Below are 27,715 nucleotides of genomic sequence, written 5' to 3'. Positions count from 1 at the left end.
AACATGTTTAGATGTTTGAGAAAATCTTGTAATTCCACTGCTTTCCTTTTTTCCTATTATAAAAATTCCTAAAATACAACAGAAACACCATAAAATAACTAATAGCTGCCACTTACTGAATGTTTGTTGTACACCACACACCAGGTTAAGTATTACCTCATTTAATTTTCACATTTGCTCTGAGAGGTAAATACTAATAGTTCTATTCTAGGAAGAAGAAAATGGAGACTTAGAAAAATTACACAACTCATCTAACACCACTAACAGAAGTAACACCTTCAAAACTTGCCCCCTGGTTAGCTGTCTCCGACAGCAATATTAATTGCCCTCAGCAAAGAATATTCAAAGATAAATCAGACTTGGGAAGATGGGAAACTGTTACACCTTCTCTGGTAAGTTCGGAAAGTAAAACAGCCTTTGCATACACAAAGTAACAGGATTCAAACTTTCAGAAAATCAAGTTACAAAGCCTCAGATCCTCTCAGGGTAAACTTATCCTCAAGTGTCCCTTAACTTGATCACAAAGACGCTGCAGGAAGTAGGTACCAGTGGAGCTAAGGGAAAGAGGAGAACTGTTCTGCTATTCCTGTTATACCTGTAGGGTGCTGGTTACTATATAAGGTTGCAGGGGTGGCCAAACTTTTGGCGTCTCTGGGCCACACTGGAAGAAAGAATTGTACTGAACCACACATTAAATACACAAACACTAATGAAAACAAAAAAAAATCTCATAATGTTTTAAGTTAATTTATGATTTTGTGTCGGGCCACATTCATAGCCATCCTGGACTGCATGTGGCCCACAAGCCTTGGGCTAGGCACTCCTGAAAGGATATCGAAAGCCTTAGCCTCTCAGCAATTAAAAAACAAAACAACAAATAAGTTTTTAAAGCTAAGACAGAAAACATAGTTACATTTTTGTGAATTGTCTTAGTGTATACAAAAATTTTCTACATAAAGTAACTTCTACCTCACTCCTACCATACATGCAAATGATAAAATAGTCCAGGCCCAGACACACACTTCTCCAAGGAGGACATACAGAGGCCCAGAGACATATAAAAGGATGTTCAGCATCACTAGCCATCAGAGAGATGCAAATTAAAACCACAATGAGATACCACTTCACACTGGTCAGAACGGCTATCATAAACAAATCAACAAATAGTAAGTGCTGGCAGGGTTGTAGAGAAAAAAACAGAACCCTAGTACACTGTTGTGGGAATGCCTCTGTGGAAAACAGAATGGAACTTCCTCAAGAAACTAAAAATGGAACTGCTTTTTGACTTGGCAATTCCACTGCTGGATTTATACCCTAAGAATCCTGAAACACTGATTCAAAAGAACCTATGCACCCCAATGTTCAGAGCAACACAATTTACAATAGCCAAGTGCTGGAAGCAGCCTAGGTGCCCATCAGTAAATGAGTGAATGGATCAAAAATACTTTGGTACGCTTACACAATGGAATTCTATGCAGCAGAAAGAAAGAAGGAGCTCCTACCCTTCACAACATGGATGAAACTGGAAAGCATTATGCTAAGTGAAGTCAGCCAGGAGGTAATAGACAAATACCATATGATCTCACCTATAAGTGGAACCTAATTAACAAAACAAACTGGCAAGCAAAATATAGCCAGAGACATTGAAAGTGACAACAAACTGACAGTAACCAGAGGAGAGGGGAGAAGGAAATAAGGTGGGAAAGAAGGGAAAGGGATGTAAATGAACATATATGAGGGACCCATGGAGGGAGCCAAAGGGGGTGGGATTGAGGGTGGGAGATGGGCATGGGGTAGGGTGGGGGAAAGTGGTGGTGGAAAAATGGAGACAAGTGTATTTGAACATCAATTTTAAAAAGTTAAAAAAAAAATTGTCCAGGTCCATGTGACATATCGAGGGTAGTCTCCATTCAAAGAAACAGAATATGTTTTCACTTTCTTCTTTGACAGTTAAACAGAAGAATTTTCAAAAGCTCTTACAGTAATCTGTCTTTGGGGGCTATAAACTTTATTTTCTGTATCAGTTCCAAAATGGCTTATCTTTCTGCAGAGTCAATGGTAGTTTCAAAGAGCACAGAATCAGAACCCAGGACTCCAAGCCAGCACTCTACACTGGCTCAGGTAATAAACAGGTAAATGACCTCCATCAAGTAACTTCGCTTCTTCAGGCCCTCATTTCCCCTTCACTGAAATTTCTCCACTGATGAAGGCCTAAAGAACTTTAAGTTGTATCCCAAGAAGCTGCCTTGGAGTACCTACCACAGTAGATGAGGGGAGGGCCATGCGCTCACCTGCCAATTCTCCCAGAATGAAGCCGCTTTTCCACTTTACATGTAATAGAGTTTCATGAAAAGTATTTGAAAACCATTCTGCTACTAGAAAGTAAGGGTGAAAAACACTTGTCCAGGTGCTCACTAAAGTCTCTACCACTGTATTTCATTTCAGATCTACAGCCTTATGCAGTATGTCATCTGTGAAAGAGGTGATATAGTCCATTTTATATTAATGCTGCAATTAACACACAGTTACACCCTATTTTATGATAAAACACACCACGACCCCACCCCAAAAAAAACTTTCAATGGGGTATTACAGAAATAAAAATAATCAATGGGATAAAATCTCCAGGTAAGCGGCTGGCGGCGGAAACACTAGTTGCAACCTTTGTTCCCTAGATGCCGAAAGTAATGACAGGATCTGGTGACCAGAGGAAGCACCCAGGCACAGGATTCCCAAGAGCCGGGAATCTTTTCTAAGTGAATTGTCCATCTTATCTCTTCCACAACACAATTAAACTTCTGCTCCCTGGGGTTTTAATGGTACCCTTGAGTTGAAGTCTTTCTCTACTCCCTCTCCTATCCCATCTAGTGTATCTGTGGAGTTCACACAATCTACCCAGGATCACACCTGCTGAATATCAGTAGTCCTGGGGGTACAGGCACCTGTACCCTATGTTCAGCCAAGTCTTGTGTGTTACAAAATATCAGCATTTTACAGTTTCATCCAAATGTTCCCTTTTATCCCCATCCTTTTAGGCACTACATTCTAGGATAATGACTTGAGAATTATAATGCCTAAAAATATTTATATTAATTATTTATCCAAGAGATAACTGAAATAAATATACTCTGGAGTTTATAAGCCAATTATTAATTTTAAACTTATCTGCAAAGCAATTTGACTACAAAGATATTTAATGTGGAACTGAATTCAAATATTGGAAGCAAAACATTATATATATATACATATATATATGTATATGTATATCTTGCAGGATTTACCTTGTAAGGCTAAGAGTGAAGTATAAAATATTATATATGCCCAAACATAAGCCACAGACTTTTCCCAAATTCTCCCTCAAAAAAGTAGTAGTTTCCATATATTCTAATTTTACAAAGCCTTTATTATAAGGCTTTGTTATTTATCCTGCTCTTTCAATTCTTATTTTTAACACAATAAAACAAAAAAAATATTTGAGACAAGAGGAAATGAAAACTCAAAATCACAGTAATGCCAGGCTTGACAGCACATGATAAGAAAATGTAGCCTATGGCCCAGGGCAGTCCTGGTTAGACTGAGAAAAGAAGGGAGAAGGAATAAAATACTCCTCACTAAGAACTGTTTGTGAGAACTGTCTGAAGTCAATATTAATTTGAAGAGCTTAGAAATTTCAAGACAATTAAATCCATTTCAAAGGAGGCCAATAAATTCAACACATTTTTGGAATTAATCCTCAAGATATAATTTTACTAACACTGTACACAAGCCATTTTTTTAATTGCTCTAAAAAGCAAGTAAATTAGCCCTGGCCAGGTTGCTCAGTTGGTTGGAGCGTCATCCCATGCACCAAAAGGTTGCAAGTTCAACCTCCATTAGGGCACATACCTAGGTTGCAGGTCTGATCCCTGTTCAGGGTGCAAACAAGGGGCACCCGATCAATGTTTCTCTCTCTCTTTCTGCCCCACTTTCCCTCTCAACAATCGATAAACATATTCTCAGATGAGGATTTTTTAAAAAACTTTTAATCTGGTACAAAGACAAAAATTTCTTTAATAGTCAGTCACCAATATAATACTATCTGCAAATAATACTATCTGCCTATAATAGATGATAGGATAATTCAGGTAAATTCTTTATAAATTGTCAAGGTTTTTTAATGAAAAAAAGAGAAAAATACTAGCCCCTGAAATATGAAGGCCATCAATGCTGAACTAAATTAACAAGTCTAATAATCTTTTCTCAAATCTCATTCTCCTTGGATTTCTTTGTACCATTTATTTACCCTCTTGAAGGTTATCATTAGCTTCCTTTCCCTCATTTTACTTCAACAGGTATTTTCCCCAGCCATCTTCTATCTTATTCCCCTCAGGGAGCTGATCTTGCTGTTCTAAATCCTCAAATGTGTATTCTAATTCTCAGCCTTCCACCTGCACAGCAACTCCCCAACAGGGGTATCCAGCCTTTTGGCACCTCTGGGTCACACTGGAAGAAGAGTTGTCTGGGGCCGCACACTAAATACATCGCAACATGTATCACAAAAAAAATATCATGTGTTAAGCAAATTTATGATTTTGTGTTGGGCCTTATTCACAGCCATCCTGAGCAGCATGAGGCCCACTGGCCAGTTTGGACACCCCACCCCATAACATACTTCCTTCCACCTGTAGGATACCTGACACTTCAAACTGTGTGCCTAAAACAAAATTCTTTCTCTAAAAACTTCCCCCCACTTCTTATTCTTCATTAAGTGTAACATTTTCACGCTTCTGCCAATTTTTTTAATGGCTTTCCTCTTCATGACTCCTAATTAGTTAGTTCTCATCCTACTGATTTTTGAAGACAGCTTTCCAAAATTTGGGAGCCTTCAAAAGTTCAGTGTCTTACTCACTATTTCCATTTCTAGGGCTATGTATAGTCTTAGAAAATCTGAAATGCAGACAAAGATATTCACTAAAGTATTAAGACACCAGAAAATTGGAAACACTTGCCTAGCAATAGAGAAATGCTTGAGCAAATTAAACAGTTAAGTAAATTAGAATGTTACAGTCACTAATAATTGGTTATAAAAACTTTTAAAAGACATTAAAAATGCTTATGATGAAATGCTAAGAAAAACAAGATATAAAATCATACACAGTTTACTAATAACAAAAAACAGAGATTAAAAAAAGACTAGAAACATATACCAAAATATTAACAAGGCACTATCTGTGCATAGCTTGCTGGATGGTGAGAATGAGTCATTTTTGTTATTTTCTTTATATATTTCTATGATTCGCAAATATAGTACATATATATAAAACTAGGGGGAAAAAGAATTTTTTAAGTGTGTTTCAAATTCAAGACCTATGGTCTCCTTAAATTAATCTACAAATTCACAGTTATCTCTACACAAATGGCAAAAACAAACTGGGGCAAGAACTTAGAAATATAATTTTAATTAATAAATATGCAAAAATAACTTCAGAAAACCTGAAAACGAGATTAACAAGGTGTGTGTGTAGAGTATGGAAGAGTCCTTGCCCTACCAAACACTAAAATGCATTCAAACTACACCAATTAAAACACGACACCAGAACAGTAACAGAGAAGTCAATACAATAGTACTCAAGTATATGTGGAAATGCAATTAAGTGGGGACAGCTGGATAAATCATTTAGAAAAAAAATAAGACAGGAACAATAGCCTAATAACCATAGCCAACCTTTACTGCATACCTACCACAGGCAGTTCTCCTGGCTCTCCTGTTTCTCTGGCTCCTCCTTTGTCAACCCTGCCCATGCTTTCTTCCCTTGACCTTCAACACCTTCAGCAAGTTGCCACCAATAGCTATACCCAAACAACTCCCAATTTGCGTCTCCTAACCAGGGCTCACCCTGGTGCTCCAACTGCAAACACTGACCTACATCTCTTACTGGAAGTCACCAAACACCTCAACAGCCAGACCAGAGATCATTCATTAGCTCTTCCCAAACCTGCTGTGCATTCCCTATCTTGAGGAATGGCAACACTCTCCACACGTTTAGCTAATTCAAAAACCTGAGACCCTTCCCACTCTCCTTCCACTTAAACTGGAAACTAAATCCTGTGATTTCTACTCCCTTAATATCCATCAGTCTCGTGAAGCCTCCTGCAATAGTTCCTAAGGATCTGGCTTCTGAACTCTCCACACAGTAGCTGGAGTAATCTTTTTCCAAAAATCTCAATCTGCCTCTTACCAGCTCCCCAAGGCCTCTGTAGAATTCCTCAGTGCCTCACTGCTCACCTCAGCTACTTGACATTCCAGGTATACAAGCATGCCATTTTACACCTCCACACAAGTTTACACCAACTGCAGTGCTGCTTATGCCCGCAAGGCCCTCACCCTGCCCCCTCTTACACACTAGGCAAATCATGACTGGCTTTCTGAGATAGAGTTTAACAGAACTCTGTGAATCTACTAAAAACTACTGAATTACACTTTAAGTAGATGAACTATATGGTATGTAAATTACATATCAATAAAACTATCAAAACTGTAAGAAAAGACTTAAAATTTTTAAGTAAGCCCAAGACAAAACAGGCACTTCACAAAATAGAACTTCAAATAACCGATAAACATATGAAACATGTTCAATACCACCACTCAGGAAAATGCAATTAAATCACAATGAGGTATCAATACATGCCCGGAGCAGCAAAAATTAAAAAGAATAACACTATCAAGTCTAACAAAGAAGTAAAGCAACTGAAACGGTTATACATTGCTGGTGGGAGTATAAAGAAGTTTGATGAAAACTATTTCATAATAAAACAGGGGGAAAATTATCTTTGCAATTAGTACGACCACTAAGCATCTCTTATTCTATAACCTATCAATCCCACTACTAGGGCATATTCCCCAAAACAAATGAGTGCACAGTCCACAAAAGACATTTTATAAGAATGTTTATAGCTTGCTTTATTCATAATGATTAAGAACTGAAGAAAATACTCTACTGAGGAACAGATAAGTAAATTGTGATATATTTATTCAATGAAATACTACAGAGTAATAACAATGAACTAATGGTACTAATGGTACCTGAAACAACATGGACACATCTCACAGATACTATGTTGAGTGAAAATCAGCACAGGACTATATAATTTCATTAAGTGCAAGAACAGGCAAAAGTAATGAATAATGGTATCAGCAAAGTGGTTACCTCTGGGTAACAGGGTCAAAATTGGAGAGTTCCGGCCAAGATGAAGGCATAGGTAGATACACTGTGCCTCCTCACACAACCAAAAGGACAACAAATTTAAAAGCAAAAAAACCCAGAAATGCCAGAAAATTGAACTGTATGGAAGTCTGACAACTAAGAAGGAACATTCACTCAGACCAATAGCAGGGGTGGAGATGGGAAGAAGGGCAGAGAGGACTCATGGCAAGGCAAAGTGGTGGCTGGTAGAGTGGGTGATCCAACATTTGAGTGAGGATAAACGGGGAGGAAGAACCAGGGAATGAGAGAGACCGCACAATCCAAGGTTCTAGCACAGGGAATAAAGCTTCAAAGACTCTGACTGAAAAAACCTGTGGGGATTGAGGCTGCAGGAGAAACTCCTTGTCTCATAGCAGAGTTCATTGAAGAGACCCACATGATCGTAGAACGTACACAAACCCACCCTCACAGGAATCAGCACCAGAGGGCCCAATTTGCTTGTGGGTAGTGGAGGAAGTGACTGAAAGCCTGCAGAGAGCTGAACAAGCAGCACTGTTACCTCTCAGACCCCTCCCCCACATACAGTGCCACAAGGCAGTGACCTGTTGCCCTACCCTGTCAAGTACCTAAGGCTCCGCCCCTTCCTAGGTAACAGGTACACCAAGACAAAAATAAAATGCCCAAATGAAAGAGATCAAAGCTCCAGAAAAAAATACAACTAAGTGATGAAGAGATAGCCAACCTATCAGATGCACAGTCCAAAACACTGGTAATCAGTATGATCACAGAACTGGCTGAGTATGGTCGCAAAATAGAAAAAAAATGAAGGCAATGCTAAGTGAAATAAAGGAAAATGTACAGGAAGCCAACATCCAGTTTGGACCAGAAGGAAGAAATTAATATTCAACCAGAACAGAATGAAAAAACAAGAATTCAAAAAAAAATGAGGAGAGGCTGAGAAACCTCCAGGACAACCTTAAACGTTCCAAATTCCAAATCATAGGAGTGCCACAAGAGGAAGAGGAAGAGCAAGAAATTGAAAAGTTATTTCAAAAAATAATGAAGGAGATCACCGGTAGATCACAATTTAAATTGTTCTGTACTGCCTGAATTTTCCACCATGACCATATTACTTTTATCATTTTCCAAAAAGAGAGAGATCCAAGAGAGCAGCAGAGTTAAGTAGAAGCTCTACTCAACTCCTCCCAGGACCAAACTGGAATTACAACTAAATTACAGAATAATCAAGCTGAATAACCAACTGAAGACTAGCTGAAGAAAAGTCTTATAACCAAAGATTTACAGAAGCCACATAAACACTGGCCATGAAGTTACTACTGCTAAAGACATTTGCTGCCCACTCAGAGCACACAAGCCATCAGATAACACATACTTGGTGTTCATGTCTCAGGGCATACTGGATAAAACCTGTGGGACTCTGCATAAAGATGAAAAATCAGATATGCAATCTTATGATACCATATACCAGATTTCCAACAATCGAAACTGCGGCCACATTGAGGATAAACCCAAAGTCCTCATCATCCAGGCCTGCAGAGGTGCTAACAGTGGAGAGCTGTGGGTCAGTGACTCCCCAGTAGCCCTCAGGAGACAGCTCTGCACAGTCTCCAGGTGACCTGAAGGAGGAATGACGTCCATAAGACCCACATGGAGAAGGATTTTGTTGCTCTCTGCTCCTCAATCCCACATGTTTCCTGGAGAAGTGCAAGTGACTCTCTCTTCATCACACAACTCAGAAATTATGTTCAAAACATTCTTGGTGTTGTCACCTGACAGAAATGTTTGTGATCGTTCAACAATCACCTGAAGAACCAGATGTTAAGGCCCAGATGCCCTCACCTGAAAGATAAACTACATTCAGATATTTTTACCTGTTTCCAGGCGACTAAAATTAGATCAGGAGTCCAGCTCTTGTATATATATACTTCCTGAAGAAAATGTGCCAGTCCAACATTATTTTTAAAATAATTTTGTATTTCAATAAGAGAAAAAAATTAACATAAAAACAAAGCTATTTCATTAAAACAACAATAATACTAAAATCAAACAAGGTTTCTTCCTAAAGCCTTCCCTTACCAATCAAAGAATCATGGTACCTAAATCTTAGAGTACTCATCACACTGTCCCGCAATGGTGTATTGACCACACAATCTCTCTACTTTGTCACAGTACAGAGCTCTACTTATCTTAATCTTCCTAGCATCCAACACACTGCCTAGCACTAGGTATCTGCAATACTAGGTATCTGCTTCAGTACAATAAACATATTGTACTGAATTACATTGCTGGTGAGCACAAATGTTTGTTATATAGACAAATGGGTAATGGAACAAGTCAAAAAAAAGTGATTACCTTCCAAGGGAGGTATTCCAAAGTCACTGGCTTGTAAGCTTGACTTGATGCTATAGGGAAGAGTTGAGGCTTACCTAATAAAAGATATAAACTTGCACCACAGCATTCCTAAATTGTTGCACCTGTGATTCACTGACCCAGTGCCACCAATCACACGCCTATTATTTTCTTCAGCAGTCAGAACCCATACTACAGAAAACAGATAAGCAATAATCTACAGGATCCACCTACCAACAGAAAGTTAAAAGCCCAAAAGACACAGTGCAGAATCCCATCACCAACAGCGCACATACAGATCATAAATATCAGAGAAAAAAAACAGAGAGGGACAGACCAAGTTACTAATTGCTAGAAAGTCAAAATACAAATAAGTCCTCCAGCAATCATAATCTTAGGTGTCTGCCCTACAGGAATAGAAGTATGTTCACATAACCTGTACACAAATGTGGAGCAGCTTTATTAGTAAGAATGAAAACCTAGAATGAAAGTAAGAATTAGTAAGAATAAAACTATCCAAATGTCCTTAAACAAATGAATGGATAAAGAAACTATAGTACATCCACACCATGAAATTCTACTCAGCAATAAGGAATGAACTAGTTACTAATACAACAACAGGGGTGAATATTAAGGGCATAAGGCTGAGTGGAAAAAAGGCAGTCTCCAAAGGTTATGTGCTATATAATCCCATTTACATAACATTCTCAAAGTGGTGAAATTTTATTGGAGAATAGGTCAGCGCCTGCCAAGGGTTAAAATTGGGAGGATCAGATCATTCCAGCGTAACAAGACAGAGTTTCTTTGTGGTGATGAAACAGTTCTGCACCCCATTTGAGGTAACTGATTACACACATCTACACAAGTGTAACATTTGACAGAACTATACAGACCACACACACATACACACAAACATAGAATGTGTGTAGAAACAGGTGAAATTTTACTTGGGTTCGTAGTATTAAGTTAGCCAAAAAGTTCACCTGGTTTTTATCTGTAAGATGGCTCTAGTCGTGTTTAGTTGTCTTTAACTTCATTCAAAACAATTTTGTTAGATTGTATTGTGACAGCTGTCATAACAGTGTGCATTTTATTAAAAAATTTTCAAAACTGGTGAATTTCTGTGTAGCTGTTTTAATATTGAAGATGGAAGAAAATACACAACATTTTTATATTATGCTTTAATCTTTCAAGAAAGGCAAAAAAACGCAACTGAAGCACAAAAAAAGGTTTGTATTTGTGCAGTGTATGTAGAAAGTGCTGTGACTGATCAACCCTGTCAGAAGTGGTCTCCAAAGTTTTGTAATGGAGATTTCTCATGGGAGACCAGTTAAAGTTGATAGCAATTAAATCGAGACATTGAGAGCAATCAATGTTATACCATAAGGGAGACAGCTGACATACTTAAAATATCCAGATCAATAAAGATATTGGTGAAAATGAAATATGTGTCTTTTATTTTACAGAAAAAAACTAAACGAATTTTTTGGCCAACACAGTATTATGCCAATGTCAAGTTCTCGGTTTTGACAATGACCTATGGTTATGCAAGATATCACCACTAGGGAAAGCTGGACGAAACATAACTGGCTTAATTCATTAAAAGCTCGCAGAATTGAATTAAACTAAACTAAAATGAATGAAGAGTCCTGACCAGTAGGGCTCCGTTGGTTGGGTGTCACCCCAAAAAGTGAAAAGTCCAGGGTCAAGGGCTCATGCCTGGGTTGCAGGTTCAGTCCAATCAGGGCATGTGCAAGAGGCAACCAACCAATGTTTCTTTCTCATATAGATGTTTCTCTCCCTCTCTTTCTCCCACCCTTCACCTCTCTAAAAATAAATCCTAAAATAAAATCCTTAAAAATAAAATGAATGAAGAGCCAGCTTGCACATACAAATAGGTGATGATAAAAGTAGAACAGATTACATCAAACCAAGTACCAGGAAAGTCTGTACTCTTTTGCAACTTCTTAGGAGTCATATTATTTCAAAATAAAAAAGTATTAAAAAATAAAGGAGTTAAAAATAATTTTTTAGATTATTGTTTATTTATCTTTAGAAGGTAAGGAAAGGAGAGAGGGAGAGAAATATCAATGTATGGTTGCTTCTCGTGTGTCCCCTGCTGGGAACTGGCCTGAAACCCAGATATGTGCCCTGACTGGGAGTTAAAAAATAATGTATAGCCAAAAAGTGGAAAGAACCCAAATGTCCACCAATGGATGAATGGGTATAATGTGCTACCCCAATACAATAAATTGAAACATTATTTGGCAATATAAAGGCATGAAGTACCAATACATGGATGAACATGGATGAACCCTAAAAACATTATACTAAGTAAAAAAAAATCAGACATCAGACCATATATTGTATGATCCCACTGATATAAAATTCCAAAACAGGTAAGTTCACAGAGGCAAAAAATAAACTAGTAGTTGCTGGGGTCAGGGAAGAATGGGGAGGAATTGCTAAATAAGCACAGAATTTCTCCTGGGGAATGATGAAAATGGTCTTGACTTACATAATGTTGATGGTTATGAAACTATGAATATATAAAAAACCAGAGAGTTATAAACTTTAAAAGATAAACTTTGTTATGTAAATTATGTCTCAATAAAAGTTACCTGTAGGAAAAAATAACAAATAAAATACCTTTTAAAAGTTCATACACACACATACCCCAAAGCCAAAATCATCACAAGCCCTGTGATTTAGCTAATTCTTAAGATTCAGGACTGAATGACACTGTGGTCCTTCCCTGATGCCAGTTACTCACAATCAGCACAATTAGTAATTGGCAAATTAAACTCATCAGAACAATAAAATTAGATTAAAATTTAGACTATGCTAAGCAGGGATAGCTTAATCTTATTTCTGACAACTATAAGTTCCAAAATACTAAGAAATGGAATGGCCTAATTCATAAAAGCTCACAGAACTGAACTAAACTAAAATGAATGAAGAGCCAGCTTGCACATACAAACATAATACGCATATCAAAACAGGCCCGTGTAGTCACATAGCAAAAATTCAAGTTTGACAGTCATTATATTCATACAGTTTAAATTTAGCCCTAGTGCATATGCCTTTCCCTCCCCTAGAGAATTAGGCAAAAACACTGGTCACCAGGAAACCTGAATTCTGGATCAAACTAAGCTAATTGTGTGACCTTAACCTCTGTCAGAGCTGCCCGTAAAAATTTGAGTAGTACATCTCAGACTCCCAGACTCCTGAGGTCCCTTCCACCACCTCTTCTCTCCAGCACCACTCCTTTCATCCTAAAACAAGTCATCATTCTTCCAATGACCTATAAGGTCAGGCCTTCCTCACTCTGACTCCTCCATCCTCCCATCACCATCCTCTTCTGTAGTACCCCGGACCCTGACCTTAGGGTCCTCCAATATTCCTAGCCCATTGCTCCCCAGGACTTTGCCACATTCCCTCATTCCAGCTTTGCTTCAATGTCATCTCCTCAGACAGCTGTGTGTGGACCCTAGCCTCAGGTTGCCTTGATTCAATTTAGCAGCTGGGCATGTTTCTTACTCATGGAATGTTCCCACTTCCTGGTCTGTAAAATAATGATAACAACAATGTCTACCTCAAAGGTAAAGTGACTGGCAGGCTCATATGCCATCACTATTACTTAAGGAGCCTCATCTCTTAATATTCTCCGTATACCTTAGCACTATCTGAAATCAGCATCTTTGTCATCCTTGAGGAGATGTGTTCCTTATTCAAAGCTCCATCACCACCTCCTAGGAAAGGCATGCAAATACTGTTGAATACATGCAGAAATAAATATCAAGCATTCCTTTAAAAATAATGTCTTGAAGCCCTGGCTGGTGTAGCTCAGTGGATTGAGCGCGGGCCTGCAAACCAGAGGATCGCGGTGCGATTCCCAGTCAGGGCAAATGCCTGGGTTGCAGGTAGGTTCCCTGCAGGCCAACTCCCAGCAGGGGATGCACAAAAGGCAACCATACATTGATGTTTCTCTCCCTCTCCTCTAATACATAAAATATTTAAAATAAAATAAAATAAAATAAAAAAATAAAAATAAAAATAATGTCTTGATTCAAAGAATCAAGGCTTGGCTTTAGGATCTGGCCAGACAGTACACTTGGTTAGGGCACTGTCCCAATGTCAAGGTTGTGGGTTTGATCCCCAGTCAGAGCACATACAAGAATCAACTAATGAATACCTAAATACGTGGAATAACAAATTAATATGTCTCTCTCTAAAATAAATAAAAAAATTTTAATGACACTGCCTGATCAAACAGTTATATAATTGGCCTGATCTCCACTTGCTAATTAATTACCTTGCAGATCAACCAGTTCTTTTAGGCATTTGGGGGGGTCCCTCAAATCTTATCACATAAAAACAGGAGACAATTGAAGAAACTGACTGATTAATCTGTGGGAGTAAAAGTTGAATACTGTGGATATATGCTAATTCTTTATAAACATACCACATAAATTCCAACCACAGCACACCAAAAAAGAAAAGCTCTTGGCCATTAGGAAAGCCAATCCCTGAAGTATTTATACACACACACACACATACACACACAAAATCCTCCCCCAAACCCCAGGCATGCTTTTTTCAATTCCTTTTCACATTTCTGAACATAATGGGCTATGGGGATATAAAGGTTGTGATTAAACCCAACACTTAGGATCCTAAACATTACAGTTCTCCATTCTTATCGGCTAAATATGCATCGTTCACCAAAGAAAATACCAAATTTGAGGTTCTGATAGAGTGGAAAGTTAGCCTTAATTTTTTAAAAAACATCTAAAACTACCAAATATTCCATTCCGGTTCCTCCCCCCAGCCCCCCCAGTTTCTTTTCCTAAGGAAGGCATTATGTGAATATCCACATTTTGTGGAATCCTGAACGTACTCACAAATTATATTCCGTTTTGAGTGAACAGAAATCCTGGCATGATACATTAGTAATGACTTAGGCAGTTTTCATAGATGCCATCAGTGAGTATGAAATGCCCTAGGCAGAGACCAGGGTGAATAAGAAAGAAGAAAGCCTAGAAATGCTGCAGGGTAGACCCATAAAGGAAACAAAAAAACTAAAAATGCTTCCTGATTTTATTTAAAGATGACCATGGACTGTCGTTCCCCATAGTACCAAAATTACCACAGAATATTTCTTATTCAAAAAGAAAAGCAAAGCCACAAATCTAGGAGTGGCAGATTTTTTTCAATTAAGGGGGGAAAAGGAAAAAGAAAGAGGTGGCGGCGCTCTGCAGTCTCGGAGCAGCTCTCCAGGAAAGGCTTCTTGGACGCCGGCCGCTCCCACTCCGATCTGCGGCAGGGCTGGAGGTGGCCAGCAGCTGGCATGCTTTAAATATCACCACCCTATTCATCAACTCCGAGCACAATGAGGGCCCGGAAAGCCGCGCCGGCGACCGCCAGAGCACACACCCACCCGTCCCGCGCAGCAGTCACGCTCGGCCCAAGCACAAAGTTTCGAATACAAACCCGGGCGCTCAAACGCATAGGTCTCAGCGCTGAACTCGCGCCAGGTACGAGGCAGAGGCGAACCTCGGTAGACAACCGGCTCGGGTTTTCAGCCGAAAGGCTGAGAGGCATGAGCCAAGGGGGACAAGTGAAACGGACACGCACACACACACTCACTCTCTCGTTACCCGCACACTCCGCCCCTCTTCTTCTCAAGCCCCAAAGCCCAGGTGGGAGCGGCTAAGCAGCCTCAAGCCGCACAAGGCGTGCCAGAGCCAGCGTCCGTCCCAGAAAGAGCCCACGACCCCACAGCCAGCTTTGCACGCAGGGGGTGGTGCGCACGCCCGGCGCCCTCACCCGCCCGCCCCGTCAGCCACGGCGACGGGAGGCCGGGGAGCTCTGAGAACTGGCCGCCGCCAGCTCGCTCGCGCCCCTCCCCGATAAGCCCCCCTCCCCCAAGGCCGCTCGCTGGGCGTGCAGGAGGCTAGCACCAGCGTCCCTGGGGATCAGCCCGCCCTCCGGCCCTTGGGATCCGGGCAACTTCCTCAGCGTGGTCGCGGGCTGCCCCCCACAGTGCAAGGGTCACGCTCGGCCCGAGCACAGAGTGGACTCACTTTTTCGGATGTTTCTCTCTTTTCGGCCTCCGCTTTCGGGCCTGAATGGCCAGCACTGGGGAAACAGAAGAGACATTAACGGTCGGGCTGGCCGGCTTGCCGGGCCGCGAGGCGGGAAGGAGGGATTGCCGCGGGCCACTCACCTTTCCGGGAGCTCATCCCAACGCAGCGGAAGCGGGGCGGGGGTCTTCGCGGCAGCAGTGGCGACGCGCGAGCCAAGCCGGGATGCAGCCACCACTCGCTCCGCCAGCCAGGAGGAGGCGGGAACAGCGCCTGCGCCGCCGCCACAGCCGCTCCCGCGGGGGGCACAACAAGACCCGCCCCCGGCCGGCCCCGCCCCCACCCGCCTGGTGGGGTCCAGGTTCCAGACACCAGGACTCTCCCGCGCGTCCTGCACCCACCTGCCCGCCCCACCTGTGCAGAAGCGACACCCCCCCCACCACCACGACCACCAGCGGTCGGGCCCTCGGCCTCCTCGCACTAGCCCACAGCTCGATCCTCCGCCTCCTGCGCTCCCGTGGCTAGCCCAGGCCTCCTGCCTCACCCGAGTACCCGGCGCGCGCGACCCTCTCTCCAGCCGCAGCCTCACCCCTACGCACCCCAGCTGGTGGCGCCGCCCGCCTCTCCATGCGCCTTTCCTTGGCCAGCGCCTCCGCGGGTCTCACCCCACTGTTCTTCGCGCGGCCTTTTCTTCCCCTTTGCTCCTCTACATCCTTGCATCCCCAAGAGCGCCGCTTCCTCCTTTCTGGCGGGTGTGGAAAGGTCACTGGACCAAGAACTGGGAGACCTGGGTTCTTCACTAGGTGTGTGACCTTGGCAAAGTCATCTTATCTCACCATTAGGATTGCTTGAGTTTAATGAAGGAATAGTTGCAAGTAGCATGGAAAGTATAATGAAGTTTTTGCACGTGAATTAAATAAATACCATGTGCACAACTATTTAGCCCAACAATACCAAAATACTGTAATTACTTTCTCCATCTTACAATAAAGAAACTGAGTCTTAAAGACGTCGAACAGTTTACCCAGCTATGATTCAGATATAGGCCCAGTTGTCTCCAAGCTCTTTCTGCATACCATGCTTCCTAATAAAGATGTAAATCAAGTTGATAATGGGAAGAAATAACTGCAGTGTTCCTTTGTTTCTTTACATAATTATAGTATTTTTGAAAGATAGTCATCCTGACCATTTACTCTCATTTTGGCTACACAAGTATTTTTAATTGATCAAGGTAGTTTAGTCTTCATTTGAAATATGCTAAACCCTACCTATCAGAAAACAGTACTTAGACTTGAAGAGCTTTTTTACTTTCTCAACTCAATATTTTTTATTAAAAAATATCAAACCTACCGAAAAATTACAAAAAAATATAATGAATATCCATAGTAACCCCCTATTCACCAATTTTTAACATTTCACTACATTTGCTTTCCCAGTGTAAATGTGGGGTTGGAATATTTTGTTTTTGCTGGATCGTTTGAGTTTTTTGCAGACATTGTTACCCTTTACCCCTAAATATTTCAGTAAGTATCTACTATGAACAAAGATTCTCCTATGTAATCAGAATTCTATTATCACTCCAAGAAAATTTAAAATTAATATAATACTATTATTTGTAATATACCAAGGCTATATTCAAATTTTCAAAATGTCTTTAGCTGGCTCTTTTTCCAATCCAGGATACAGTCAAGGATCATGTGTTGCATTTAGTTCTCTTGTATTTTAAAACTTCTTTAGTCTAGAATAATCCCTGGTTTTGTTTTTTTCCAGTACAACACTGACTGTTTTTGAAGAATCCAATTCTACTGTTTTGCAGAATGTTCCTCAGTTTTTCCCTATTAGCTTCAAGTTAAATAATTGTATCAGGTACTCCACATATGTAGATAATACTGTGTCAGTACATTGTGTCAGGATGCAGGACAGATATCATGTCAGTCTGTTCATTATTGCTGATGTTACATTTAATCATTTCATGGTGAAAGCACCTTTTTCCCTTTTTAGTTAAAAAGTATCCTGTGTGCAAAATGGACAAAAGACTCAAGAAAAAGACTTTTCTTCAAAGAAGATGTACAAATGCTAACAAGTGCATGACAATATACTCAACATAGTTAGAGAAATGCAAAATAAAAACGTGAAATACGATTTCATGTCTACTAGAAACACTTTAACTTTTTTAGCAGAAAATAATTGTTGTCAAGGATGTAGAGACATTGGACTCCTCATATATTGCTGGTGGAAATGTAAAATGGTATAATCATTCTGGAAAATAGTTTCACAGTCCCTCAAGAAGCTAACCATAGAATTATCAGCAATTCCACTCCTGGCTATATGTCCAAAAGAATTGAGAACAGGTACTCAGACAAATCCTTGTACACAAATGGTCTAAGCAGTATGAATCACAGTTCCCAAAAGGTTAGAAACACCCAAATATTCATGAGTGTATGAGTAGATAAACAAATTGTGACAGAGACCTACAGTGAAATATTTTTCAGCCATAAAAAAGAATAAAATACTGATGATGTGGATGAACCTCAAAAACATTATGCCACGTGAAAGAAGCCAGGCACTAACAGTCCCATATTATAAAACTCTATTTATAGGAAACATCCAGAATGAACTAATCCACAGGAAGCAAATTGGTGGTGGCCAATGTCTGGGCCGGGGCGGGGGGGGGGGGGGAGGCGGGGTTGGGATTGTGGAGAAATGAGGAGCAACTGCTTAGCGAGCAAAGAGTTTTATTTTGTAGTAAGAAAAATGTTTTGGCACTAGATTGTGATGGTAAATGTACTAAATGCCACTGAATTGTTCACTCTAAAATGTTTAACTCCACATGATATAAATTTCACCTCAATTTTGAAAATAGTAAACTGTGGGGTGTGAGTGTGCTTTCCCCAAAAATGTTCTAGCCTCCACTAACGGTGCTTGCCTGAATCAAGTATTACTATAGTGGTTGTAGAATAATATTATAATCCTATCACTTCATCTGTTCCATCTATTTTGACATTTTTATGTGAGGAAGAGCTTTCATTTCTCCTGCAATGCCTTTGTTTTCTGTTTGGGATTTGTTTTCTGGTTTTGATTTTGGTATTAATATTGACAGTAGTTACTCTTACTTTGATTTTTGATTCTTGAATTATCCGATATTTGACCAGGAAAGACACTTTAAACTTGCAATGTCCTTTGGATATGTACCAATCAGGTTTGATGTTCCAAGAAAACTTGTACTTTTCCTAACGAGGTCACGGAACTAGCTATTTCTTGAGTCTTGGCTTATTGCACAAGGTGATTAGGTTTGAAGCCAAAGAAATCTGATTTGAAACCAGTTTTCATCATTTTTAACAGCTTTTTTGAGACATAATTCACATACCACACACTTCACCCATTTCTTGTAACATTACATTTCTTGTAGTGCTCATTTGGTAGTAATGAACTCCATTAACTTTTTCTTCTCTGGGGAGTTCTTTATTTCTCCCTCAATCTTCAATGATAGCCTTGCTGGATAAAATAGTCTTTGTTATAAGTCCTTACTATTCATCATTTTGAATATTTTATGCCAACCTCTTCTGGTCTGAAATATTTCTGTTCAGAAATCAATTGACAGTCTTATGGGAGCTCCCTTATGTATACTGTCTTTCTCTTGTAAATTTAAGAATCTCTCTTTGTCTCTAAATTTTGCCAATTTAATTATTATGTTTCTTAGTGTCAGTCTCTTTGAGTTTATCTTGATTGGGATTGTATGCAGTTCCTGGACTTGTATACCTTTTTCTGTCACCAGGTTAGGGCAGTTTTGGGTCATTATTTCTTTAGATAGGTCCTTGATCCCTTGCTGTCTCTCTTCTATGATGCTAATGTTATACTTCATGTTGTCTCAAAAGTTCCTTAAACTATTTTAACTTTTTAAAGTTCTTTTTTTTTTGTTGCTCTAATTGGGTGTTTGTTTCTACCTTGTCTTCCAAATCACTGATTTATCTTCTCTTTCATACAACCGTTTATTCCTTCCAGTTTATTCTTCAATTCAGATATTGTATTCTTTATGTCTTTCTTTGTTATTTACTGACTTTGGGAGATAAGTGGCAATTTGTTGTTCCATTTATTTCTACATTCACTGGTTGATTCTTCTATATGCCCTTACCAGATCAAACCCACAACTTGGGTATCAGTACAATGCTCTGACCAAGTGAGCTACCTAGCCTGGGCTGTATTCTTCATTTCTGACTGGTCCTTTTTTATGGTTTAAATGTTCTTTTTCATGCTGTTGCTCATCCTTATAACCATTACTTTGAACTCCATACCTGATAAATTGTTTGTCTCCATTTCCTTTAATTATTTTTCTGGGGATTTCTCTTATGCTTTCATTTAGCATTTTTTAAATTATATTTTATTGATTATGCTATTACAGCCATCCTGACTTTTCCTCCTTTTCCTGCCTCCAACCCACATCCCCTACTCCCTCAGACATCCTTCACCATAGTTCATGTCCATGGGTCACGTGTATAAGTTCTTTGGCTACTCCATTTCTATACTGTATTTTACATCTCCATGGCTATTCACTAACTACCTATTTGTACTTCTTCATCTCATCACCTCTTCATCCACTGTTGCCCTCCCCAACCCATCAAGCAACCATCTGGTAACTAACTTCTTTTCTCTTGCTGCTTTTAAGAGTCTCCCTTTATCTCTAATATTTGGCCTTTTAATAGTGATGTGTCTTGGAGTGGGCCTCTTTGGATCCATCGTAATTGGGATTCTCTGTGCTTCCAGGATTTGCATATCTATTTCCTTCACCAAATTAGGGATGAAGGAAATAGATAGATCCTTCTTTCACTATTTTTTCAGATAATTTTCCAATTTCTAGCTCTTTCTCTTCTCCTTCTGCTACCCCTATAATGCAAATGTTGAACCTCTTGAAGTTGTATCAGATGCTATTTACACTATCCTCATTTTTCTTTTGGATTCTTTTTTCTTGTTGTTCTGATTGGTTGTTTTTTACTTTCTTATGTTTCAAATCATTGATTGGCTTCTGGCTTTATCCACTCTGCTGTTGTTTCCCTGTAAATTGTTCTTTATTTCAATTAGTGTGTCCTTCATTTCTGACTGGGTGTTCTTTACGCTGCTGAAGTTCTCACTAAATTCCTTGAGCATCCTTATGAACAGTGTCTTGAACTCTGCGCCTGTTAGATTTCTTGTCTCAGTTTCATTTAGCTCTTTTTCTGGAGTTTTGATCTCTTCTTTCATTTGGGCCATGTTTCTTTGTCTCTAATTTTGGCAGCATCCCTGTGTTTGTTTCTATGGTAGAGCTGCTTTGACTCTGTCTTGGTAGTGTGGCCTAATGTAGTAGTTGTCCTGAAGTGTCCAGTGGTACAGCCCAAGCTACCACCCAAACTCAATACTTAAGGTGCACTCTTTGTGTTGGCTGAGTATATCTTCCTCTCATAGTTGAGCCTTGGTTGCTGTTGGCAGGTCAGTGGGAAGGATTTATCCAAGCCAGTCAGCTGCAGGGATTGGCTGTGACCACTGACCACCAATGTCTGCCCTTCATGGAGGATGAGCTGTGCAAGGGCATAGTGGTGGGGCTCTGATATGGTCTGCAGCTGTCCACTGGATGCACTGGCTGTTGGGTATCCAGGGTGGTGCAGGCCTAGGTCAGCCCCCACATATGTTTTACCTAGGGCACCCTGCTTGAGCCCTAAAGCAATCTGAGATGGCTGTTACTTGTGCTGGCCTGGGAGATTCACAGGTGAATCCAAGCTGTGAATCTAATCTGGCTGTAGCTAGGGCTCACTGAAGCCAGCTGTCACTTGTTGACAGGATTTAGGAGCCAAGACTAGCCATTCTTATGGAAACACAGTTTGAGTTGGGCCATAAATTTGATGGGATAGAGCCTGTGGGGATCTCTAAGGCAAGTCAAACAGTGTTAGCCAGGTTGATGGAGTCTCAGATATGGCACCAGCTTACCAGCTCTGTGTGGGAGGGTTTAGAAAAGGGACAATGGCCTCTGTTCACCTTGATGCCAGACACTTCAGTTTCTCTCTGTACACCACTGGTGCCTTTGAAGTTCTGGAGCTCAGAGGGAGTAAGTCTGAGTAGGTGAATCCATATGTGGGATCTTTAAGAGGAACTGCTTAAAGGAGGTCCCACAGTTTTTTCCACCAATTAAATCCCTGCTGGGTTTTGCAGTCAAAAGTTGTGGGGACTTATCTTCTTGGCACTGGAATCCTAGTCTGGGGGCCCTGGGTTTCCTTGCTCCTGAGATATTCCTCCTGAATTTTTATCCACATGTTTGTGGGACCAGCCCATTCTGTGTTTGCACCCCTCCTACCAGTCTGTATGGACGCAGTTTCCTTAATTCTGTAGTTGTCAAAATTCCATTCTACTTGATTTCATAGTTGTCAAACTTCAATTCAGCTCATTTGCTGATGTTTCTGAGTGATGATTGTTCTATATTTTAGTTGTAATTTTAACATGATTGTGCAAAGAGGCAAGCTACATCTGCCTATGCTACCATCTCGACTGGAGTGGGACATTTTCTTTGTCTCTTCATTTTAGCTACCTCGTTGTGTTTGTTTCTATACATTAGCTAGATCTACTGTGACTTCTAGTGTTCCTTTGGTGATCTTATGTAGTAAGTGTCCTGTGAGGCCCAGTGGTGTAGTCCCCTCGATTACCTGAGCAGGGTGCTCCAGAAATGTCCCTTGTGTGGATTATGCAGGTCCTTCGGTTGAAATTAAGTCTTGACTGATATTGGCCCATTCATCCCTGGAACTGACCCTCAGGCTAGGTGACTATGAAGCTCAACCCCAACCGCAGCATGCAAGATGCTATGCAGGAGCTGACCACATAAAGCAGAATCACCTCAGCAGTGTTTGGTGTCTGCCAAAATCTGTCTCTGTGAATGTTGCTTATGAGGTTAATTGCATCCTGCTCTGGTGTTGTCTAAAGATGACCACTGAGTTTGTTGGTTCTGTGTCTCTTTAGAGGAACTCTGGCGCATACCAATATAGATGCTTCCAATAACTGGCTCTTAGCAACCTGCGTGGAGCTACAGGAGACCCATAGTTTGTGGCTGCCTCTGCTGGTCCTGAGTGCACGCAGGACAGACCAAGCTGTGCACCAAGGCTGGCTTTCACCAGCAGCAGGAGCAAGAGCAGGTCAGAAAAAGTCCCGAGGCACCCTGAGATTCATCTCTGCCTGTCTCCACAGGCTACCTGTTTCTTACTCTCAGTCACTGAAAGAACCTCTGGTGGTACTCAAGTTGCATGAGGTAGGTTCATAGTAAATCACCAGGTAGGTTGGTTGTCCTGTGAAGGGGAGGAGCTGATCAGGCTTCAGGGAAGATGGGGTGCTGTGGCACCCTGGTTCAGAGTCAGACAACTCTGTCTGTCCTGGATTTTACCCCAATTGGAAGGGCAGAGCCCCTAAGAGTTGGGCAGGTGGGATCTGTGGAGCCTGGGGAGTGGGTCGGCCAGAGGTAAAGAGGGTAGTCCTGGGGTGTGGGGGATGGCCCTCACCAAAGCCACTCAACTATCATTGACAGCCCATGAGTCTGTTGAGACCTGTACACCCTGGACAAATCTGGCTCCTTAGCTGGGTGTAAGCTCTGCAGAGTTGTGGGGAATGTGGTTCAGAGGGTGGGGCTATTGCTTTCCCTCAGACTGATACTCTGGAGGGGAGTGCTCTACCGAAGAAAGATGGCGTCTGCTATATGGGAGAAGGACTCAGCTCAAGGATCCTGGTGGCTGTTCCTTCCATTCTCTCCCCAGAACCACAAACCCCAGATTCTCTTCACACAACTCTAGGACTCTCATCCTCTTAATCCTCCCTCTGCTAGAGCCCAGGTTGAGTGACTGTGGACAAAATTTTGTGTGTTGGTCCCTTAAGAGGATGCGTCTGTTTCTAATGGCCTCTTATGTCTCCCTGACTGACAGAAACCCCGCTGCTTTTCACAGCCCAGTGTTCTGTGTGCATCTCTTCTTGGCTGCATTGTTCTGAGTTTGGGAGCGTAGCTCGGGGTTTAGAGCCCATGCTTCTCAGGGGGAATCCTCACAGCCAAGACATTCCTCTGGAACATCAGCCACTGCCCATGGTAGCAAGCAGCCCTTTTTGTGTCTCTGCCCTTCCTGCAAGTCTCAATGTTTCTGCTTTTCAGCTAGTCTTAAGTTGGTTATTCAGGATGATTGTTCTGTAATTTAGTGGTAATACCAATTTGGTCCTCTGAGAAGGTGAGTGTATCTTCACCTACCATGCTGCCATCTTGCATTGCCCCCAAACACTTTTTTTTCCTGCAAAATTACTTCTTGAGGGGAGAATTACCAGAGAATGTGTGGACAATTCTTAAACCACCACAAGAAGACATTCCTTCTTTCCTTCAGTGCCTCTGATTTGCAAGTGAGAATCTTAGAGACTTCTCTTTGGGCAATTGCCTAAATATTAGAAATAAAAGGTAATTTTCGACTTAACATTCAGACTAAAGAAAAGGGAATGGAGCCCTGGCTGGGTTGCTCAGTGGTTTGAGTGCTGGCCTGCAAACCAAAGGGTCACTTGTTCAATTCCCAATTAGGCCACATGCCCGGGTTGCAGGCCAGGTCCCCACTGGGGCATGTGCGAGAGGCAACCACACATTGATGTTTCTCTTCCTCTCTTTCTCCCTTCCTTCCCCTCTCTCTGAGAATAAAAGAATAAAATATTTTATTTAAAAAAGCAAAGGGAATGGAAACTAGATAGGTTATCTAGAGGAAATCATCGATAGTAATTAAATTTGTTATAAATAAAATGCCTACTGTATATAAGGCTCTTACATGATCTAGATTATTTTTTAAAAAATGATCCTAAATATTTGCCCGGGACTGTATTAGAATGGATTTATAATATTGACTAATATTCCAGCACATATCTAAATAAATTAAATTGTCTGGTGATAATAAATGATGCTGAGCTTTCCCACCCTGGACCCTTTCTTTCAAACATTTAGACATGGATATAGCCATGACAGAATCCTCATGTCTCAAGTATTTGAACTCTCTGAGTATAAGAATTTGGTTTTCCATTATACTGTAATTGATTTTTAAAGTCCACTATAGTCCTGGCAGGTATGACTCAGTGGGAGTGTCATCCTGTAAACCAAAAGGTCGCAGTTCCAATTTCTAATCAGGGCATGTGGCTCAGTTGTGGGTTCGGTCCCCAGTTAGGGTGTGTATGAGAGGCAACTGATCGGCGGTTCTCTCTCACATGGATGCTTCTTTCCTTGTCTCTCTCTCCCTCTTTCCCCTCTCTCTAAAATCAATAACCATGTCCTCGGTAAGAATTTTTAAAATCCTAAATAAAATCCAATATAAAAATAAACTGAATATGATTTTGCTCACAGTTAAACATGTATTCTGTTCCAGCATAATTCAAAATCAATTCATCAAAAATGTGTATTTGTGCCCAGGCCAGTAGCTCAGTTGGTTAGAGTGTCCTAACTATATATCAAAGTTGTGGTATCAATCCCCAATCAGGGCACATACAAAAAGCAACCAATGGCCCTGGCTGTTGTGGCTCAGTGGACTGAGTGCCCACCTGAGAACCAAAAGGTCCCTGATTCAATTCCCAGTCAGGGCACATAACTAAGTTGTAGGCCAGGTACCCATCTGAAGTTTGCAAAAGGCAACCCATAGATGTATCCCTTGCACATTGGTGTTTCTCTCCCTTCCTTTCCTTCTCTCTAAAAATAAATAGCCCTGGCTGGGGGAGATCAGTGGGTTGAGCACCAGCCTGTGAAAGAAAAAGTCACTGGTTCAATCCCCAGTCAGAGCACATTTTAAAAACTGTTTTATTGTTACTATGCATAATATATGCATATGCATAAATCATCAGGGTACAATAAAGGAGAGACAGCTGTGTTTAAAATATTAAACATTACCAATATCTCAAAAGCCCCCCTTGTCTCTACTCAGTTACTACTCCCATTAAGTAACATTTATTCCAACACAGATGATTAGTCTTCCTGGTTTTTAGTTTTATGGAAATAGAATCATACACTTTTTAATATTTGCATCTGGCTTATTTTGCTCAACATTAATGAGACTGAGTCAGGTGCTGAGTGTAGTAATTTTTCGTTTGTTGTATAGTATTCCATTTTATTAATATGCCGCTTTATTTTAACCCACTGGTGACATTTATTAAACTATTTACATTTAACCCCAAATTCACACTTCTGTTCTTAGTTTTGTAATGAGGGAGCTGTGTGACTAAGCTAACATCGCTCCTTTGCCAAAGAGCTCCAGTTAGTTCTGTCAGTTGGGGGCACTAGACAGAGACAGAAAGTCTGGGGAAGTGAGAAGGAATTTCTTACTGCTGCCTGGCACATGTACCATCATTCCAGCACAAGCCCTTCATCACAGCAGTTTGTCCCAGCCTCAAGTTTTATAGTACTGCTCGAACTAGCCTCATGTGTTCCCTTAAAAGGATCATCAGTGCCTGGCAGTAGCCCTCCTCAGACATCTGGGTCCCAGCTCCCTACTCTACACTTCCGGTGTCTCATAAACCCACGTATTTATTTTGTTACCCAGCCCTAGAGATGGTGCTGATTCCTATGTTATTACTGTTATCTCAGCATCTCATTGACCCTCTTTCAGTTTTCCAGTACCTATTCAACCAAACAACATACATACATATTTATGTTTTGTTTATGTAACTGATCTAAAAGCATTAAAAAAGTAAAAAAAATCTGTTTTCTCTCTAGACAGTAATGTATACATGATTCTACCAGTAATAGGTGATTGAATTGTCTCCAGACTGGGCTATTATGGCTAAAATGTTGCTAAAATGTTCTTGTATATACCTTTTGGTGAATGCAGTATGCCTTAAAACGTAATTGCTAAGTCATAGGGTATATATGTGTTCGCTTTTTGCAGAAACTCCCAAAAAGTTTTCTAGAGTTGCTGTAATAATAATTGCATTAATCTCGAGGCATTCCCAGAATCTCACACCTAATCCTCAGAACTTTTAAAATTTAGGTTAAAGCCAATAAACTCCACACTATTGTAAGGTAATCTCTATTTCCAAATTTTTATGTTTCAATGCTAAAGAAAACTACACAGTGTTGCTTGAGAACATACTTTATGTCCTTTTTTCCTTTCTTTAAAAAATTTGATTGATTGATTGATTTATTTTTTTAGAGAGGGGAAAGGAGGGAGAAAGAGAGAGAAAAACATCAATGTGTGGTTACCTCTCACCTGGCCCCAACTGGTGACCTGGCCCACAACCCAGTCATGTGCCCTGACTGGGAATCAAACTGGCCAACACTTTGGTTCAAAGCCTGTGTTCAATCCATTGACCTACACCCACCAAGGTGTGTCCATTTTTACTTTACTCGATTGCACAATTTACTTTTTTATTTTTTTTAAATTATACTTTATTGATTATGCTTTTACAGTTGTCCCATTTGGGACTTGAGTCCCACCACAGGACTGGGAAGGACCATGCCAGATCCTGTGGGACCCAGCCAGCCTGCTGGGTGTGCAGGCGCCCGCATCCCAGTCTGGTAGCCTGGCTGGGGCACATTCGCGCGGGCGTGTGCACTTGCACCTCAGCCCACAGAGAGGTCCTGCTGCGACCAGAAAAACCGGTTTGGACAGTTTGAAACCAACAAGAGAAGGTTTGTTTGTTTGCTTGTCTGTTTTTGTTTTTTTTTAGCAACTTTTTTCTAAGTAATCTTACATTTTTCAATTTTATTATTGTATTATCTTTTAATACTTTGTTCCTCTCCTTTCTTTTTTCCTGTTTTAGTCCTTCTTCCTTTCTTCCCAAACTTTCCGCTTATTCCTCCTTTCTCCTGCCTTTTTTGTGTTTGTTTGTTTGTTGGTTGCTTGCTTTGTTTTCTTTTACCCACAAGAGATACAAACAACTGGGAACTGCAAAAGGACCATAGTGGGACCCAAAGAGGAGGCATCTCAACAATAAAGACAGAGAGACAAATTTCACTTTGCTGTAGCAGAGAAGCCTCAAGTTGTTGCATAGTTGTATTATTCTTTTCATTATTCTCACTTCTTTTACATTTTAATAGTATCTTTGTATTCCTCCTCTTTCTGTATAGGT

General features: G+C 40.7%; 1 protein-coding gene and 1 pseudogene across 6 annotated transcripts in view; one reads left to right on the top strand and one right to left on the bottom strand.

Moving 5' to 3' along the window:
* SRPK2 (SRSF protein kinase 2) overlaps positions 1-16,375 on the bottom strand; it is a 253,160-nt gene extending 236,785 nt beyond the window's left edge. For 2 of the 6 annotated variants that reach the window (XM_037057067.1, XM_037057069.1), the window contains exons 1-2: positions 16,240-16,375; positions 15,641-15,695 (exon numbers count right to left, since the gene is read on the bottom strand). In XM_037057067.1, coding sequence (XP_036912962.1) covers positions 15,641-15,695; positions 16,240-16,360 — 176 coding nt within the window. In that variant the 5' untranslated portion in view covers positions 16,361-16,375. Of the gene's footprint in view, positions 1-15,640; positions 15,696-15,783; positions 15,976-16,239 lie in introns of those variants that run through there. The other 4 variants (XM_037057068.1, XM_037057071.1, XM_037057070.1 and 1 more) reach the window with 4 other exon arrangements.
* On the top strand, positions 2,676-9,094 carry LOC118994401 (caspase-4-like; annotated as a pseudogene).
* Positions 16,376-27,715: the final 11,340 nt, after the last annotated feature.

Source organism: Sturnira hondurensis, unplaced genomic scaffold (assembly GCF_014824575.4).
Source record: "Sturnira hondurensis isolate 20B ecotype Veracruz unplaced genomic scaffold, ASM1482457v3 Scaffold0009314, whole genome shotgun sequence".
NCBI lineage: Eukaryota > Metazoa > Chordata > Mammalia > Chiroptera > Phyllostomidae > Sturnira > Sturnira hondurensis.
Note: the sequence above shows the minus strand (reverse complement) of the source record. Positions and strands in the feature narration are given on the sequence as shown.